The 17,643-nt window shown below is 54.8% G+C and overlaps 6 protein-coding genes across 6 annotated transcripts; 3 read left to right on the top strand and 3 right to left on the bottom strand.

The window, feature by feature from the left end:
- The first annotated feature begins 1,088 nt into the window (after positions 1-1,088).
- On the top strand, positions 1,089-3,895 carry BU26DRAFT_536182 (glycoside hydrolase family 105 protein). The gene is made up of 3 exons (XM_033831332.1): positions 1,089-2,226; positions 2,275-2,314; positions 3,013-3,895. The coding sequence occupies exons 1-3, from the start codon at positions 1,156-1,158 to the stop codon at positions 3,513-3,515; spliced, it is 1,614 nt and encodes a 537-aa protein (XP_033690720.1). The 5' UTR covers positions 1,089-1,155; the 3' UTR covers positions 3,516-3,895.
- A 1,056-nt stretch (positions 3,896-4,951) lies between these two features.
- BU26DRAFT_498504 (uncharacterized protein) lies at positions 4,952-5,531 on the top strand (the record flags this gene model as incomplete). Its single annotated transcript, XM_033826341.1, has 2 exons — positions 4,952-5,188; positions 5,271-5,531. The coding sequence occupies 2 exons, from the start codon at positions 4,952-4,954 to the stop codon at positions 5,529-5,531; spliced, it is 498 nt and encodes a 165-aa protein (XP_033690721.1).
- A 309-nt stretch (positions 5,532-5,840) lies between these two features.
- On the bottom strand, positions 5,841-7,702 carry BU26DRAFT_557224 (MFS general substrate transporter; the record flags this gene model as incomplete). Its single annotated transcript, XM_033832432.1, has 5 exons — positions 5,841-6,177; positions 6,245-7,089; positions 7,147-7,324; positions 7,374-7,534; positions 7,586-7,702. 5 exons carry the CDS (start codon positions 7,700-7,702, stop codon positions 5,841-5,843), a joined length of 1,638 nt encoding a protein of 545 aa, XP_033690722.1.
- A 1,252-nt stretch (positions 7,703-8,954) lies between these two features.
- Positions 8,955-10,705, bottom strand: BU26DRAFT_512684 (uncharacterized protein). Its single transcript, XM_033827441.1, has 2 exons — positions 9,979-10,705; positions 8,955-9,927 (listed from the first exon to the last, which is right to left on the bottom strand). Exons 1-2 carry the CDS (start codon positions 10,567-10,569, stop codon positions 9,247-9,249), a joined length of 1,272 nt encoding a protein of 423 aa, XP_033690723.1. The 5' UTR covers positions 10,570-10,705; the 3' UTR covers positions 8,955-9,246.
- A 525-nt stretch (positions 10,706-11,230) lies between these two features.
- On the bottom strand, positions 11,231-13,680 carry BU26DRAFT_512685 (BOP1NT-domain-containing protein). The gene has a single exon (XM_033827442.1). The coding sequence runs from the start codon at positions 13,652-13,654 to the stop codon at positions 11,282-11,284; it is 2,373 nt and encodes a 790-aa protein (XP_033690724.1). The 5' UTR covers positions 13,655-13,680; the 3' UTR covers positions 11,231-11,281.
- A 278-nt stretch (positions 13,681-13,958) lies between these two features.
- BU26DRAFT_557227 (P-loop containing nucleoside triphosphate hydrolase protein) lies at positions 13,959-17,462 on the top strand (the record flags this gene model as incomplete). The annotated part of the gene is made up of 2 exons (XM_033832433.1): positions 13,959-14,799; positions 14,848-17,462. 2 exons carry the CDS (start codon positions 13,959-13,961, stop codon positions 17,460-17,462), a joined length of 3,456 nt encoding a protein of 1,151 aa, XP_033690725.1.
- Between the last annotated feature and the right edge of the window lie 181 nt (positions 17,463-17,643).

Consider the following 17,643-nt stretch of genomic DNA (forward strand, 5'->3'; position numbering starts at 1 on the left):
GGAGGCGGGCCAGGGGTGGGAAGGGCGGTAAGGAGGAAGGAAGGGAAGGACAGAAAGAAGGAGAAGAAGAAGAGTAGAGGCTAGGTGCATTTTGGATGGTGGTTCGCCTTGAATTCTGGGGAGGCCTTTCGAATTGTGACGAATTGTAGAGAGAAAGTAAGTGGGGAGGGAGGCGCCTACTTTATGTACTAAAGGTAAGTAGCACTGGGATTTGGAAGGGACGCACTACTGGTCTCTTGGGCGTCAGCAGCTCCACGGTATGCCCTTCCTTATGACGCCCCTTCTGTAGCGTATTCGCTCAACGAAGCTGATATATCAAAGCAATCCAGGTTCTACACGTCTACAACCAGGGCAAGCTACGGCAATGATGACGCTTTGAGCATCTTGGAACGTTAAAGAAGGCGTTTCCAAGGAAAGATCCAATGCGAAAAGTTCAGTAGAGCGAACGGTGACGAAACGCATCTCTTCTTTGGCAAGTCTGGATGAAGAGAAGAGAAGAGTCACATTGGAAGAAACGTATACCTTCGACGAAAGAACCACGAATGTAGTTGTGGAACATGTGTGTTGGTGCACATTTCAAAGGTTGAGGTCCATTGCGTGTATAACGCTAGGCCGTAATGAGCTAGCTCATCCACTCAAATTTCTTCCTTCCAAAGTTTGATACGCGAAGCCTCCGACTTCTCGATGTTACCAGAGAAAGATACCTTTACTCTTCGCGTATGACGCTTTCTCCAAAGTTGATGAAATTATGCATGTACGATTTCCTCGCATGCTTTCCACTCGAATAGCACGCTCATTCTCGTCGTCCAATCCAGAATTTCTCCGTTGCCGCGCCGCTAAACCTCCGCGGCTTCATCCCCCCATAGCCATCTTCTCTAGGTTTCTGAGGACTCGTACGGAAATTGACCGAACAAGTTTCTCCAGCCATGCTGATCTGGAAAATCCGCTGCGAACCCCTCAATATATATACTTCTGGCCATGCTTGGCGCTGCTCGATATTGCAATAACCGAACGTGGGCCGGGATGGAGCTGTGGGTATATATAGGAATATGATATTACCTTCGGTATAGATCACCGCTTTTCTAAATCCTCAGTTCTGGTGTCTGTTCTTTGTGTGGTCATTCCTTTTCTGCTTCTAGCCAACGACACACGGCCATGCATTTCCAATCGATCACCCTAGCCCTCCTTGCGTGCTCGAGCACGGCTTTTGCAGCTCCTACTGCATCCCAGCCCTACTCAACGTGGATGGCAACCTCCTTCCAATCCAAGTCCCAGTCTAAGATAGACCGCCATTACGTCGCCAATGTCTTGTACGAAGGCATCCAAAAGGCGGCAACGCTCCACCAAAACGCCTCGTTACTCTCGTACGCTTCGAAAGCGATTTCCTCACTCGTTGTAGCTAACGGAACGTTGCTTGGATGGGATCCATACTACTACTCCCTCGATGACATAAGAGTTGGAAACAATATCTTGTACTTCTGGGACTCAGAGGGAAGGAAGGAGAAGAAGTACGAGATTGCGGCCACGGCGCTCCGGAAGCAGCTTGATCGATATCCCAGGACGCCGAGCGGAGGCTTCTGGCACCGTGACCCGCAGTACAAGAACCAAATGTGGCTCGACGGGATCTACATGGCCGAGACCTTCTACGCCACCTACACTTCGTACTTCCAGCCCGATAATACGACCGCCTGGGAGGATATCGCGCGCCAATTTGATCTCATCGAGGAGCACTGTCGAAACAAGACATCCAACCTGCTGGTCCATGGATACGACGAGAGCAAGATGGCAGTTTGGGCTGATCCGGTAACGGGCGCGTCGCCACATGTGTGGGATCGCGCTGTTGGCTGGTATTTCATGGCCTTGGTAGAAGTGCTACAAGTGTATCCGAAGGACTTACTCGGCTACGGACGCTTGCAAGGCTATGCCACAACACTCGCTGAGGGTCTGAAGAAAGCGCAAGACAAGACCGGTGGATGGTGGCTCGTGATGGACGAGCCGTATCCTGGGATGAAGGGGAATTATATCGAATCAAGTGCAACGGCTATGTTCACCTATGCGTACCTGAAGGGAGTAAGGACGGGGCTATTGGAGGAAGGGTATAGAGATACGGCGAAGAAGGCGTACGATTTGATGCTGGACAAGTTTGTGAAGCATGAGAAGAATGGTACGCTTAGCTGGGAAGGAACAGTTGAGGTTGGAAGCTTGAGTGGTAACGGCAGCTATGAGGTGAGTGCCATTTTGGATCCGAAAGGAACGGTGCTAATGAGCAAGCAGTATTATATCGGCGTGCCGTTGAGCGAAAATGATGGAAAGGGTGCTGGGCCGTTCATGTTTGCGAGTACAGAGATCGAGATGCTGTAGATTTCGTGACTCAGGAGTACACAACACAACGAGAGAACAACATCCTGATGATCATTTCGAAGATACATCTTTAAGCAATCAAGTTAGAAATGATACGAGGCATCTCAAGGGATAGCGTTCCCACCATTAGCAGCGGAGCCGTAATCGGCGCCAAGCGGCCTTACCCGTTCGGGACGGTCCGCGGCTCTCCCCAACTTCTATGAACGAACAATCTATGGTCCCTCTATCATTTCCATGATGTGGAGAACAATGCCTTTTCCATCGCTCAAGACAAGCTACGATGCGTCAAGTCGGCACGCTCATGCCGAGTTTGTGTCGTCATAGCCACAAAAATAGCTCCGCGCGATCAGGAGACGGTCCCCTGGGCAACCATGTGGAGCCACTCACCACGACCGCCTCATGTAGACCGCCTTATGGCTGGAGCGCGGTTGAAGGAAGTGACAACCCTGGCTACGCTCTAAAGGTTTCCTCATATTGATCGTCCCTTCTCTGCAATTACTCCTCTCGCAACTAACACACTCGCTCACCCCAACAAGCGGCACAGCAGTTACAGCTCCCGTCGGTCGAAAAACCACCCCGCCGCTGCTCAGCAAAGGTAGACTCATATCCACGCAATCTTCTACGTCCTTCGCAAGCTAATTCCCGACCCAGAGCTCTCCAACACCCCCACCATGTCCTCCGTCGCCTCCTCCGCAGCGCCCAGCGCAACCGGCTCGACCTGCTCCACCGCCGACTTCACCCAATTCCCAACTACCGACGTAGCGTGCGCCGTGGGCGGCACCAGCGGCGTCCCTCAAAACTACTCTGATATCCTCAAAGACTGCTGCAAGACCGCGCCGGTCGAATCCTTCGCCGATAACTGCGCCCTCTACTGCCTCTCCGTCGACCAGTCCGTCGCCGATCTTCAGAAATGCTTCCAGGACGGTGGAGTCAATGCGGCGATGATCTTCTGTAGCGGGAATAATACGGCTACGGCGACCGGAACGCCGGATAGCACGAGCAATCCTACGGCGTCGGGAACGCAGGCTGGGAGCACGTCGGCGCAGTCTACGGGTGCGGCGCCGGCAGTGGTTCCTACCCAGGGAGTGTCGAAGGCAGGATTGGGGATGCTGGTCATGGTCGTTGTGTCTGCTGCTTTCGGGGTTATGCTGTGAGGGGGTGAATAACGTCTGAGGGTTGGGGAAGGTTATGTGCCGTGAACACGGAAGCAGCAGGGAGTCCTGGGTTATACGGCTAATCATTGCACGGTATGGGAGAATTGGCGTGGTCTTTGAGGCTGTGACCAACATCAAGAATGAATACGAATCATAATATACACCCCGTTCTTTGGATGACATGTTATGGGTTACATCTGGCAAGGACAGCTCGTGTCTGAACCTGAAGTAACACGTTGTCGCGACCGATTGGATACCTGCTACCCCTCTGTCGCCCGGCGGCCTCCTGTTGTGCTGTAGACAGCCTTTTGAGGTGTTTCCGCGAGTACTTATCGATCAAGGCATCAAGGAAATCCGTGTGTTCCCATGGTCTGTACCCCTCGGGGTATCTTCCCTTTGACAACGAGTTAGTCCATGATGTCGTTCTTCCAGGCGCAGGCCGAAGCTTACCGGCCATCTCTTCTTCCATTCGTTGAAGTCGTGTTTTCTTTCCAGAGAGATCTATATGCTCCCAGGACGGTCTAGTCCTCTACCTAACACTTCATGCCCTTTTTCACCCCCGTACTTACGCAAAGATGCATCCGAGCAAGTAGGGGCCATCAACGGGAACCATGGCTCACTCACACCTCTACCTGCTGATTACCAGCACCCCAGCTTCAGGCGAAAAGTTGACCCAAACGAGAACCAACACGAACTATCGCAATAGCCTTAACAAAACCTCTGCCTCCAGCTGTCCATTTCTTGGTGTGCTGAATCATGTTTAAAGAGGGCCATCAATTCAGTGATGAACGTCGAAGCTTGAGCCAGCCATTGGATAAGAATCATAGGTTGCCAGTCACACTTTAGCCCACGAGCGCTGCATACCTTATAGAAATCTTCTCTTTCGGCATTATTACTCCCATTTCGAGACTGGTCCTTGGTCATGTGTATTCCTAACGTATGCCCATACCTAGGTACTGATCGCATGCATGACTTTAGCCAGGATATTGCTCGCAGCTAATCTCGCGCATGCACTCTCCTAGCGTACATGTCCCTTTCCACGCTCTTTATATGAGCTATGCTTCGGCCTTCGCTTATTTTCTTCATTCTGGGTCGCGCGGTGCTACTCCGAATGTTACTTCCAAGTGCCATCGACTTTGACAACGTCGCATTGGGAATACGATGGCGAAAATTCGTAACGCTTCATATACTCGCGGCGAAGTCGGGGTAACTTTGCTCTGAGTATTTTACCTTCGCATTTTTTTCCCCTTGCAGCTCTGGTTGTTGAGAAGAACTGGCACTGCGCGATGTTGGCCTGCATCTTTCTCATGGGTTTCGCATTCCTGCGCCGAGCGATAGCAGTCCCGACTGACTGCTCTATGGCTGTACATCTCCCTCTCTTTCCCCAATGATTCCATACTAACAGCATCATCTAGGACTCCACACGCTGCGACTGCATGTACGCCTACTCCGCTAACAGCACCACCACGCTCCCGGGCACCGACTGCCGCGTATGCCGCATCAACGGCGACCTAATCTGCCATCTCTGGGGCGGGCCGTCATTATACGGTCCGCTCTGCGAGTCGAAGACGTGTCCGCAGGGCAAGAGCTGGCTGGACGGACCGCAAGGCTGCGAAGGGTGCTATTGCGATTGGGGGATTAAGCAGCATGAGCGGATGCCATGTCCTACCCCTGTAAGTTTAACTTTTCCGTTCCACCGTCAAGGGCTAGGAATAAGAGGGATGGAAGGAATGGAAGCTGATAAGTGGATTGTAGGCTGGGGATTGTAAATGTGAGTACGTTGCGTATAAGGGGGATGAGATAGTGAAGAAGAGCCTGCCCAGCGAGAGGTGTACGGTGTGTCCTTCCGCGGGGGCTGGAGACCCGTACTTGTGCACCGAGACGGGGAATATGAAGAATTCGTACGGGCCGCTGTGCATGGGGAGTGAGATAGGGCCGGAGTGTAGGGGAAAGGACTGTGTTTGTAATTGGATGGCGACGACGGAGGGGCCGGCGTGGAAGAACGAAACAGCGTAGGTGATAGCCTAGACCTCCGAAGAGAACCTTGAAAAGGTTACGCTAGCTTGGATTGAGAAATTGGGATGACGGGATACTGAGACAAGAAGAAAAAATAAGCTTAGCAGGGTAATACTTTTCTTTTTGCTTGACTAAGATGACGATGCCATGTTAAGGGGATGTATACCTATTACAATGCCCTCATATATGCAAATGCTGTACACGTGTATCTATGCGACTGGTATATTGGTCGAATGCAAATACTCCACCCAACCCAGAATGCGAATCCATAATGCAAATCCTTGACCCGGACGTCTCGCGCTTGTCCGCCTACACCTGCACAGGCCACCTCTTCCGAATCTTGCCGCCATATTTATAAATCAGCGCCGGGAAGGGAATCATAGCGACGGCCACGAAACCCAGAAGCGAATTGCCCCACCCAAGCCCGAGACTTTCGTACATGCTAGGACCGGCAAGCGGCAGCACGGCGCCGAAGAGACATCGGATGGACGTCATGCCTGCGATGGCGGAGGCTGCGTACTGCGGGAAGGCATCGACAAGATAAGTCTGGATGGGTGCGAAAATGCCCATCATGCCGAAACCGAAGGGGAGAAGCCCGATTATAGGGACAACCCAGTGAACGTGTTGGTCTGTTCCCCAGCCGTACCTGCGGGTTGTTAGCATCCGTCCTTCCTACTTCAAAGATTGGTGCGCATAAAGTGGAGCATGCTTACCAGAAGAATGAGATGGGAATCAAGAAGCCGAAGAAGACGCATGTCGGTAAGCGCATCTCGGGCTCGTAGACGTTGTTGTTCTTCTTTGTGAGACGGATGATAGTAGCGTCCGAAGTCCTCGCAACGAAAATGATGCCCATGAAGTTGCCTAGACCGACGCCGAGGTAGGCCAACCCACAGAGTTCGGGTGACCAGCCATAGGTCTGGATATAGACCTGGGTGATAGTGGTAAAGAGAAGGAAGAGTAATCCGAAGACAAATGACATGTACAAGCTGAGGAGAAGCACAATTGGCGACTTGAAGAGCAGCTTGAGCGGTCGAATGAAACCCTGCTTCAGGATGTTCTTGCGGCTCCGGGCAGCAGCGTCCTTGTTATGGGTGAGAATGTTCTGCAACTCCGGGCGCTCGAGTTCCTTCCGGAGCCGGTTCGTCTTCCAGTCGAGCAGGACAACGTGGTTCGTCTCGCGATTCAAGACAATAATGCCCGTGGTGAGGATGCACGCAACGATGAAGACGACCCAGAAATCCCATCTCCAGCCTGCCCTCTGCGCAATGAAGCCGCCACAGATAGGGCCGAGGACGGGGCCGAATAAAATGCCGAGAGAGTACATGGCCATGGCCTTGCCGCGCTGTTCTGTGGGGAAGAGATCGGAGATGACACCGGATCCAATAGTCAGACAGGCGGAGCCTCCGGTGCCGGCGATGAGGCGCATGACGATGAGGCCGCCTAGGCTAGGAGCGAGCGCGCAACCCAGGTTGAACGCACAGAAGACGACGTTGGACACATTGAGCACAATGCGGCGGCCATAAATCTCGGAGAGCGGACTGAGGAAGAGTGGCCCGACCTGTCGTCAAGTTAGCTAAGTGGTCTACGTCGGGGGGTTAGGGTGTTTTATACGTACAGCAAATCCCAAGACGAAGACACTGACGGAGAAAGCGCCTAGAATTTGTGACGAGTTGTGGAAGGCTGCATTGACAAAGGGGATTCCGGGAGCGAAGATGGACGAGGCCAATGGACTGAGGAAGGTGATGGCGGAAACGAGGCCTAGAATGAACCACTTCCTCCTCTCCGCGAAGTTCCTTCCGATTGTTAGCTAAATACATTCTTGCCAGCATTAAAGATGCTCACCTTGGATGTGTAGGGTCATCTTGACTTTCCCATCCGACCAGGTTATTCTCCAAATCCATCACCGGATATACCTCAGGCGTGAGTCTGTGCTTCCTACTACTCTTTCTCGAGAGGTGCTTCTCCAGTTCACTTCCGATGTCATCTTGGGTGTTTTCGGGTTCCTCGATGCTAGTCAGCTCTAGGGTCGGAGCGGGGTTTGCATGCGAACCCACCTTCTCCACAGCTTCCTCGACGTCCATCTCGGGGCCAGATTGGGCCTTTTCCACGTCGACATTCTCATATTCGGAGCTTTCCCTCGAGGGGATGTCCGCCTCGTCCTTCGCCGGCATCACTCCGATGGGATCCGGCCTTGCCCTTTCGACTATTGATTATTTCTCGGGAGTCGTCCGAATCGTGTTGAGAATCGTTTGGTTGCGAAGTTGCAGGCTGCGCTCTCAAATTGTGACGTCGAAGTGCCAGGAAAACGTGGATACAGAGAAACAAATGTACAGAGAAAAGAAGCAGAAGGCTCGGAAAAGCAGACACAGCTGTCTAATACGGAGGCAAAATATCACGGCCTGGACTTATGGGCAGCGTATCTCCGCAGACGCTATTCCGAATGGGGATAGTCGGCTCGGTGCACGGCGTTTGCGAGAGCGCGAACGTCGAGGATTGCGTCCTCACACCTCCACGGGACCCTCAGTGTGCAAACAAAGGAGTTGTAGGTGGTTTGCATCGATCCAGGAGGCGCAGTTGGTGTGATTGCGTCACTGGCCTATCGCAATTTGTCCATCGTGATGCCGTGGCACTGTCTGGGAGCCAGCAACATGGTCTCGGAGGGTGCGCATCTTTCGGTCCTGCAGCCTTACGGCATCGCGGCTCGCGCCTTACTCGGTGCCCTTCGCCGTCTGCTGTGCGCCGAACACGAGTTCCACATGCCACCATCTCTTTCGGGCCCGTGGCTGGTGATAAACTGCCAGGGAGACCGGACGAAAAGTTTGCCCAAAATATGAGACTGAAGAGGTTCAACGAGAAGTTTGACAATGAATGAGAGGTACGATTGGGAAACGATACCTCCTAAGGTATAGCACCTGAAGCCCTTCTGATTCACTTACTGCATCGCGGCCTCTGCGAAGCGAGCCCCCAGGCTGTGCTCACCCTCCCTGAGTAGATTCGGATCCGAGCAAGTGAGCCATCCTTCTGTCGGGCGGTTCCCGCACGGAGTACGCGTCGTCGGCGCAACGTTCGTCCATCGAAACGGTGAAGGGTCGGTGTAAGCCGGCATGCGGCGCAAGAGCTAAGTAACACAAGACTCCTGTCCCTGGCTGACGTTCGTGTTGTGCGACGCGCAGAGGTTGTCATGTAGATTTCGGGTGTCAAAGCTGAGGACCGTTTGGAGGTCGTTGAGTTTGGCATCTGACAACGGGAGCTAATAGGGCGTCAGCATCATCACAAATAGCCATGAATGATGTGCAAGGATAGGCATGTTGGCAAGTAAAACATCGCGAATGGAGATTTTGGGACGCTAATGAAGGGGAGCAAAGATACTTAAGGAAACACGATCGGCTCTCCGCAGCGCAGCACCGGCATCAAGCCTAGTCGCGTAGCGGTTCGTGGGTCAATTGTTCAAAAGCATCGGGAAAGCGTCTATTGAACTCTTTATACTCCACTAGTATATTCACTGCGTTGGCGATATCCATCCTCCCGCAGAACGTACGCATTTATTCGGTGTCCGAGCCAGACAGCAAAGTACGGCAACTAAAACCTCCGAAGAGCAAATAGCCTCCAGCGCCATTAACCTCAAAATACCTCCCCATCCGTAGTCCCATAAAGGCATCTCAGCTTTAGATCATTGCACGCCTCAGGCGTTCGTCACCTCACCTCAAGCCGACGCCTACCCACTAAGAAGATCCTTAACACTCATTCCCCTCCCGCCTCCATTCCAGCTCCTGCGGTCCGTGTTTAGCATTAACAGTGCCTCCGTAGCCTCATGATCCTCCCGGTCTGCCTGCGGGCCCAGCGCTGGCGAGGTCAGAGCGAAGTTTCCTCCCGCCGGGCCGGATATGGAACTCTTGCTCGAGGGCGCCGTAGGGAACGAATTCTGGAACTGAGACTGCGAGGGTGTCTGGCTCCCAAACGCGGGCGATGCTTGCACGGATGGCGACGTGGCTGTCGACCGTATTGAGGAAGCTAGGGAGTAGTGGTGCGGATCGGAGGGTTGGAGAGCCGGAGACATTGTCGTAGAGTAGTGGCGCGCGTCGCCCGGGTGGATGTTTGGAGACGTCGTGGTGGAGTAGCTCCGATCTGAAGGGTAGATTGCAGGTGATACGTTGGTGAAGTGGTAGGTCTGTGCGTGCTCTGTGGTGGTTACATGCCTTGGGGATACTGCGTCGGACATCTCCTCATCCTCGTCTTCCTCTTCGTCGTCCTCATCTTCGGGCACATCCTTGTGGGTCGGAGGGGGCGCGGGGTCCTTCGGCGTTGATGTAGGTGTGGGAGAAGCTCGTCGCGAACGATGCGCAGCCTTCAGGTCATCGACGCATTGCTGCAGATAGCGCATGTACTCGATGCTGGCCTTTGTGCTCTCAGTATCACACTACCGCATAAAGCAGGATCTGTAACCTACCTGCAGGATTGCAAGCTTGTGCATTTCCTGTCCCGCGCATGCTGGTATCATATCCTTGAGCACGCCGAACTCCTCGTTCATCTTCGACCTCCTCCTGCGCTCAATCAAGCTATGCGCCGTCTTGCGTGCAATCTTCCGACCCGCCGCTGAAGTTCCTCCCGGCTGCTTCCGCTTTCCTCCTGCTGCGGTCCCAGGGACCGCTTTCGCATTGGAAGTGGGGGAAGCGCTTTTGGGTGGTTCTTGCGATTCTTTGGGCTTCATTTGGATGATCTTGCGCGAGCGCGTCGGCGGCGGAGGAAGAGAGTAGTCATCTCTGGTGACTACGCTTTGGCCGGTACTTGAACGTTTGCGCGAGGCGGAACCGGTCTTTGTGGTTGCGACGGGAGAGGACGGGGAGAGCGGTCGATAGGAGGAGTCGGAAGCATTCGATACTGCAGAGGAACTCGAAGCGTCGGTGCTGCCTCTACTACTGCCGTTGATTGCCGCCGGAGGCAGGGCAAAGGCGGCGTCGAACTGCCCAGCATTCGTGCTGCTCTTGCCCGTGATATCGGTCGATGGGGCAGGCGTCGGCGGGAAGCTGGGACGCGGCATGATGGGTCGTTGACCTCCCTTCCCGCTCATCTGTGAGGAAGCAGCACTACAGGCGGGCGGCGCGGCTTCTGCTCGAAGGCGAAGATGAAGGGATGCAGAGGAGAGCGAGGAAGCGTCGGCGCGGGCATAATGACGGTGTCGCGTGGGCAGAGTTCTGTGAGCAGCAATCGCATTGTCGAGGCTGGAGCCGACCAATCAGAGGCGGCGAGGAAGGCACGCCTCCAGTCGCTCATGCTCGCATGCCCGAACTCAACGTCCACCATCTCCAACCACAGCCAGTGAGCTCGAGGCGTGGTCTGCGCGTGCGCTATGGAAAGATAATGCCCCTCGATGAACATCATGCCCCAGTTTTGAGTCGATCTAGATGATAGGCGGGAATGCCGACACATGCATCAGACCATTCTGCTGCTGGGCGAGAACTGGTGGCCCGGATACATTTCACATGTGGGCTTTATTGCGCGGGATATTGGTGCAAAGTCGGTAAGTGTAGCGAACACGGGGCGATAATTCATCTTTGCGTTCTGAAGCAGCAGGGGAAACCTCTACGTAGTGTTGAGCGCCCAAACTCTCCCGCTCCACGGGCTGGTCTCGAACGAACCTTTTAAGCCTGTCAAATAGCGCCACAGGGAGATCAGGGTCTCAAACGGGTACATGTGAACCTTGGCAGCTTTGTTCATTTTCAAAAACGTCACTAGATGCTGCAGTGTGGTATCTAATTCCATAGCCGGCACGTCCCATCAGCTCCAGCGCTCACACACCACGGCTCCCGAGGGTGCCATTCAACGTCCATCGCACCTAGCCTGCTCTTCACTTTGTGGCCCCTCAGCACCTTCAGTGGCACAATAGTTGCATTTTCCATCAGGTCTCCGACCACCTTTCCGTGGAAGATCTGCAAACTCCCGTCGTCGCTGGCGTCGGCGAACAGTGGCAATCCGCCTTGATGAAAGCGCACCGCGCGGATAGCCTCCTGGTGGAAGCGTAGAGTCTTGTAGGGCTTGGTGGACAGATCCAGGTCATGCCACAGCAGCCGCTTGTCATATGTGCCTACGATGATGTTGTCGCCGCCAGGATGAACATCGATCGACGATATCCACTTGGCACCTGGCTGCAAAATCTTGACGAGTTCTTGCTTCGCAAGATCGTAGCTGCGGATCGTGTTTCTGGTGGCAACAAAGAAGATGGCTTTGGAGGGATGGAATTGCGCAGTCTGAGCAATACCTTTGAGACGTCGGAATGGCAGTTGAGTCAGGTGCTTGGACAGAGTGTGAATAGCAACGGCAGTGCTCTGCCCCCGGGGCGACACTGTAGCGAAGTAGTCTCCCTTCCTGTGCCAGTTGATAACCTTGACCATAGACCGGACCGTGACCTGAACCAAGACACCTTTGTGCTCCAGACTGCTTCCAGGTCGACTCCACTTGCCCGGAGGTTCTTTAATCGCTCCATTGGTAGTTGATGAAGGCTTCGATGCCGCATAGCCCCATCCAGCGTCTAGAACGTCGCGGCTGTGTTGCTCCATATCCGGTGATAGGATCGTGAAGGGGACAACGAGGTAGATCGTCTCTCCGGCAGCTGCGGCAAGGATAGAGCACTCTGTATCCGGCCGCCACTTCACCGTATCCACAGCATCCTCATCCGACAGTCTTGCTTGCCAAACTTCGCGCCCGGTCAGAAGCTCCCAGATGCGGACAAAGCCATCATCCCCACCACTGGCTAGGAAAACACCATGTGGATCGATTGATACACTGCGGACACGGCCTTGCTGACCCCTGAAGATGGCTGCACATGTAGTAGGAAATGGCTTCAGATCGTCCGGATTTGGCAGTTTCGGTAGCAGCGATTCGGGATCGATATTAAGCTTATTCCGCCGGACACGAGGCGCAAGGTAGAGATCTAAACTCCTCTCGAACCTTTCCTTCACGAATCTTTCGTAGCCAGGGACTTTGCGTAGAGCATCGTAATTCGCTGGCAAATAATCTTTCTCTCGGTCTTCTTCGTCAGCCGCGAGCCACGCCTCCTTCTCTGCCTTGTCCGGAAGATACTCGGGCGGTGGATGGTAGCTTGCATCGTACCCCGGTGGAGGTAGTTTCGGTGCAGGTAGATGCATGGAGTTCTCCGGGCGCGGTTTCTCGTCGGCCCAGACGTCGTAATATATTCTTTCCTCTTCGTCGTCCTCTTCCCCGGGGGGCTTGTAGGGCTGGATTCGACCCTCTCTTATGGCCTTGACGATCTTCATCACACGCTTCGCTTCATGCTTGGAAGGCACAAAGCGTCGCTTTGGCTCTGGTGCAGCACTCAGAGGCATAATCTCCTGCTTGCCGGAGAAGTAGTACACCATCTCGGGATAGGGGTCGTAACCCTCTTCCACGATCTCATTCCTTGTGAGCTTCTTTAGCACGTCCAGCTCCTCTTCGGAAAGATTCAGCGGCTTCCCTGTTGCGGGATCCGTCAAGCCCGTCCAGCCCTTAGGTATGTCGATGCTATCCAGCAGAGCATCCAGCGCCTCACCCTTCGCAGGCCGCATGATTTTCCTCCCGTTTATGTCATAGCCAATGTGCGGATATTTGTCATAGTACGAGAGGGGAATATTGCCGATGGTGTTGGTGGTCGCTGGTGCGTCTGAATCGTCTGAATCATAGACAGGATCGATCTCATTGTACAGGTAGCGCGGGTTGCCATTGGCATCGATGGCCACCGTGTAGTTGGGCTTCGGGTCCTCGTCTTCTTGTCCGTCAAGCTCGCCGTTTGTTACAGAATCGTGCGCGTTCGTGAGAATGGCATCGGAAACGATCCGCTTCGAAGGGTGGTCCGTCGTTTTTAGATTGCGAAGTTGCTCTCGTATGTCTGCCTCATTCCCCCCTTCCTCCTCAGCTTCTTCTTCATCCTCCTCCTCATCATCCTCGTCCGATAGGCCTCCAATCACACTACTAGCTTCGCTTTCTGCATCCTCGTCCGGGCTGACGCCCGACTCGTCTTCGCTATGTGACAAGATGCCGTCGAAAAGGCCGTTGGCCAGTTCTTCTTCCGAGCCGCTTTCAGCAGGCGCATCCCGCGTCGCGGCCTTCCTCTTGCGTGCGTTAGGCGCCATCGTTCAGCGTCCGCACAAGATTGCACGCCTCAGTTCTGTTTTCCACCGCTCCCAAAAATTTTGGCAATCGATAGGCGGCGCCAAGATTTCGGTGGTCCGCGCGCGTCACGTGCCGTGCTTCAGCCTCGCCGCTAGCCGCGACCTAAATTAGCGCAAACGGGGCTCGACTTCACCTCGAGCTCGCCAACCTTTTTTCCTTCAACTGCAGCGCCCACAACAACAGCAATTCCGCAAGCCATCTCGACAACCGCCCTTGGGGAACGCTGCCGCACTGATCCCACACAGTATTACTCCGCAAGCCGCCATGGCTTCCCGACGGGCTGATTCTTCAAGGTCGTACTACGACGATCGCGGAGGGGGTCGTTATGCGCCCCGCCGCGACGACGACAGGCGCGATCGGTACGCTCGTGACGACCGACGCGATGACCGGCGGGACACTCGCCGCCGAGACGACAAATACGACCGCGGCCGTGAGGACCGCTCCCGCAATGAGCGTCGCGACCGCGATGCCTATCGCCGCCGCTCACGTTCACCATCACCTCGACGAGATCGCTCCCGTGACCGCTATCGCGACGACAGGGGCAATCGCTATGGCCGGGTTCGAGACTACGACGACCGTGATCGCGACCGCGACCGCCGTGAACGCGACAGGCGTGATCGCGATGCCGGTCGGCGCAATGAGCGTCGTGGCAGTGACGATCGCCGCTCCACCACGTCAGGTGCAGACATGAGGCCCAGCTCCCGAGCAGGCGACATCTCTCGCGAAGAGAGGGAGAGGCGTGAACAAGCGAAGAAGAAACTCGAGGAGGATGCGCAGAAAGAGAAGATGGCTCGATTAGAGAAGTGGAAGAAGAACGCCATGGCGAAGAAGCAGGCGCAGGAGCAAGCTGAGAGCCCTGCGGCTGGGTTGTCCCCCGCTATCACGTCGCCGGCGACTCCGACCACCGCTTCCACGCCGCCGGCTGGTGAGGCAAAGCAGGATCTCGCCAAGCCCAAGGTTACCGCGAAGAAAGCTGCTGAGAAGAAGCTTAAGCAGGTTAAGGAGCCTTTCAAGCTTGACCAATCCGCCGCAGCGCGACCGGCACCATTCAAGTCTGCGGCCAAGGCTGCTACTACTGCTGCCACCGCTGCCACCTCTGTCACCAGTATGTGCCCCTCCGCCTCTGTCGCTGGCGCGTTGCTAACCAGAATAGACCGCCCCGCCGTACAGGCTCCGAAGACGAACGGCAACATCGGCTCCTTCGGCCTCAAACCCAAGCCTACCACCGACGAGGCAGAGCCTACCAAGAAAGCGTTGCTTGACGACGAAGAGAACACCGGCAAGCGTTCTCTACAGATATTGCCCGACTTCACGCCCATCGATACAGCGTCACCCGTGGCCTCTGACGGAGCCGCGATGAGCGATATCGGCAGTGACGACGAAGCAGACCAGGCCCAGCTCCAGGCGCGGCTAGAGAAACGCCGGGTCGAGATTGCCGAGGATGCACAAATGGAAGAAGCTCCAACCGCAGACGAGTCTGGCGAAAAGATGGACGTTGACGAGTCCGCAGGCGCTCAAGTCGACGATGTCGACCCCCTCGATGCGTTTATGGCTGACCTCACCGACACTCAACCCAACGGTCGGGCTCCGCCAGGTGAAGCCTTGTTCAACGCCGACCACGAGCCCGAGTTAACGGCTGTGGAGGGCGAAGACGGCTTCGCGATGACCAACAAGAAAAAGAACAAGCGGGAGGTCCCCACCGTCGACCACTCAAAGGTTCAGTATGAGCCCTTCCGCAAGAGCTTCTATAGCGAGCCGGCAGAAATCGCCGAGATGACCCCCGAAGAAGTCGCTGATCTACGCCACGAACTCGATGGCATCAAGGTGAAACCAGACAACGTACCCCGCCCTGTCACGAAATGGGCGCAAATGGGTCTGCTTCAGCAGACTATGAATGCCTTTGCCAAAGTCCGCTATGACAGGCCGACACCGATCCAAGCCCAGGCAATCCCAATTGCAGAATCGGGTCGCGATCTCATCGGCGTAGCCAAGACCGGTTCCGGAAAGACTCTTGCCTTTGGTATACCAATGATACGTCACATCTTTGCCCAGCGCCGGCTTAAGGCCGCTGACGGTCCGATTGGCTTGATTCTTGCACCCACCCGAGAGCTTTCCCTTCAGATTGTCAATGAGCTCAAACCCTTTCTCAAGGCCTCGAATCTGAACATTGCTTGTGCCTATGGTGGTGCGCCCATATCCGAGCAGATCGCGATGCTCAAGCGTGGCAATATTCACGTGCTCTGTGCGACCGCAGGTCGTCTCATTGACCTTCTGCAGAGCAACTCTGGTCGTGTCCTCAACTTCAAGCGGGTCACATATGTTGTGCTCGACGAAGCTGACCGTATGTTTGACATGGGTTTCGAACCACAGGTCATGAAGATCTTGGGTATCATTCGCCCTGATCGGCAGACCATCCTCTTCTCGGCCACCTTTCCCAAGAACATGGCGTCCTTGGCCCGAAAGGCACTCACGAAGCCTGTCGAGGTTATCATCGGCGGTCGTAGCGTCGTAGCGCCCGAAGTCAACCAGGTCGTCGAACTGGTCAAGCCTTCTTACGAGGCGAAGATCAAGGTGCTACTACGCGAGATTGGTACCCTCTTTTCGCAAAACGAGAATGCTTCCGTGCTCGTGTTTGTCGAGCGACAAGAGACGGCTGAGGATTTGCTGTCCAAGCTGATCAAATCCAAATACAGCGGTGTGAACACTATCCACGGTGCTAAAGATCAGACAGATCGTTCTGAAGCTATCAACGACTTCAAACGTGGCGTGCTTCCGATCCTAATTGCCACTTCCGTTGCTGCTCGCGGCTTGGATGTCCCGGGCCTCGCCATGGTTTTCAACTTCGACTGTCCTACCCACCTGGAGGACTATGTTCACAGGTGCGGACGTACTGGGCGTGCCGGTCAGAAGGGCACCGCAATCACTCTCATTGAGCAGCCTGGTCAAGAACGTTTTGCCATGCACGTTGCCAAGGCCTTGAAGCAGAGCGGACAGGAGGTACCGGCCGCCCTGCAGAAGATGTCTGACGAGTTCAACGAGAAGATTAAGCGTGGCGAAGAGAAATGGTATGCCCCCGGCTTCGGAGGTAAGGGGCTTGACAAGTATGACGAAATGCGCAAGAAAGAAAAGAGGCGTGAGAAGCGTGCGCTTAACATCGAAGGGGAAGAGGTGAGCGATGACGAGCCGGAACTACCACTCCCCAAGACTGTGGAGGCTGCTACGACGACAAACGGAGCAAAGACCACTGAAACCGCCCCTGAGCAGCCGGCTTACATGCAGCTTCTCAGCAACAAGATTATCGTCAACAAGACTGAGCGACCTTCCCCTGGCCCATCCAAGCCTATGACCGCCAAAGAGAAGGCTATGGCAGCAGCCAACAAGGTGGACGGGCGTCTGGGCAAAAAGAACACTATCCATCATGGCCAGCCTATCGACAATAAAGGCCCTGATGCTGGCGCGTTCCACTCTACTATAGAGATCAACGACTTCCCACAGAAGGCGCGATGGGCTGTTACCAATCGAACCAACGTCGTCAAGATCTTGGACGGGACCGGAGTCTCCATCACCACCAAAGGCAACTACTACCCACCAGGCAAAGAACCGGGAGAGAACGAACTGCCGAAGCTCTATATCCTTGTCGAAGGAGAGACAGAGAACTCCGTCACTACGGCGATGATGGAGATCACTCGCCTGCTCAGGGAGGCAACCATGTCTGCGGAGGATCCTTCGTCGGTCCGCGGACCGACTGGCCGATACAGCGTCGTCTGATGCATCTTGCTGAACAAGCTCAATCTCATGGTACGTACATATGCGTGATGTCCTGCCAGCCAAACTGTCTAGGTTTTCTTTCCTTCATTTGCATGGAACGGGCTGGAAGGGGTTGTGCTTGGACGGAATGGAGTTATGCATGGCTGGGATGGAGTTTTCGGCTTGGATGGTGATGGAGCAT

The sequence above is a fragment of the Trematosphaeria pertusa genome (assembly GCF_010094035.1).
Source record: "Trematosphaeria pertusa strain CBS 122368 unplaced genomic scaffold BU26scaffold_1, whole genome shotgun sequence".
Taxonomy (NCBI): domain Eukaryota; kingdom Fungi; phylum Ascomycota; class Dothideomycetes; order Pleosporales; family Trematosphaeriaceae; genus Trematosphaeria; species Trematosphaeria pertusa.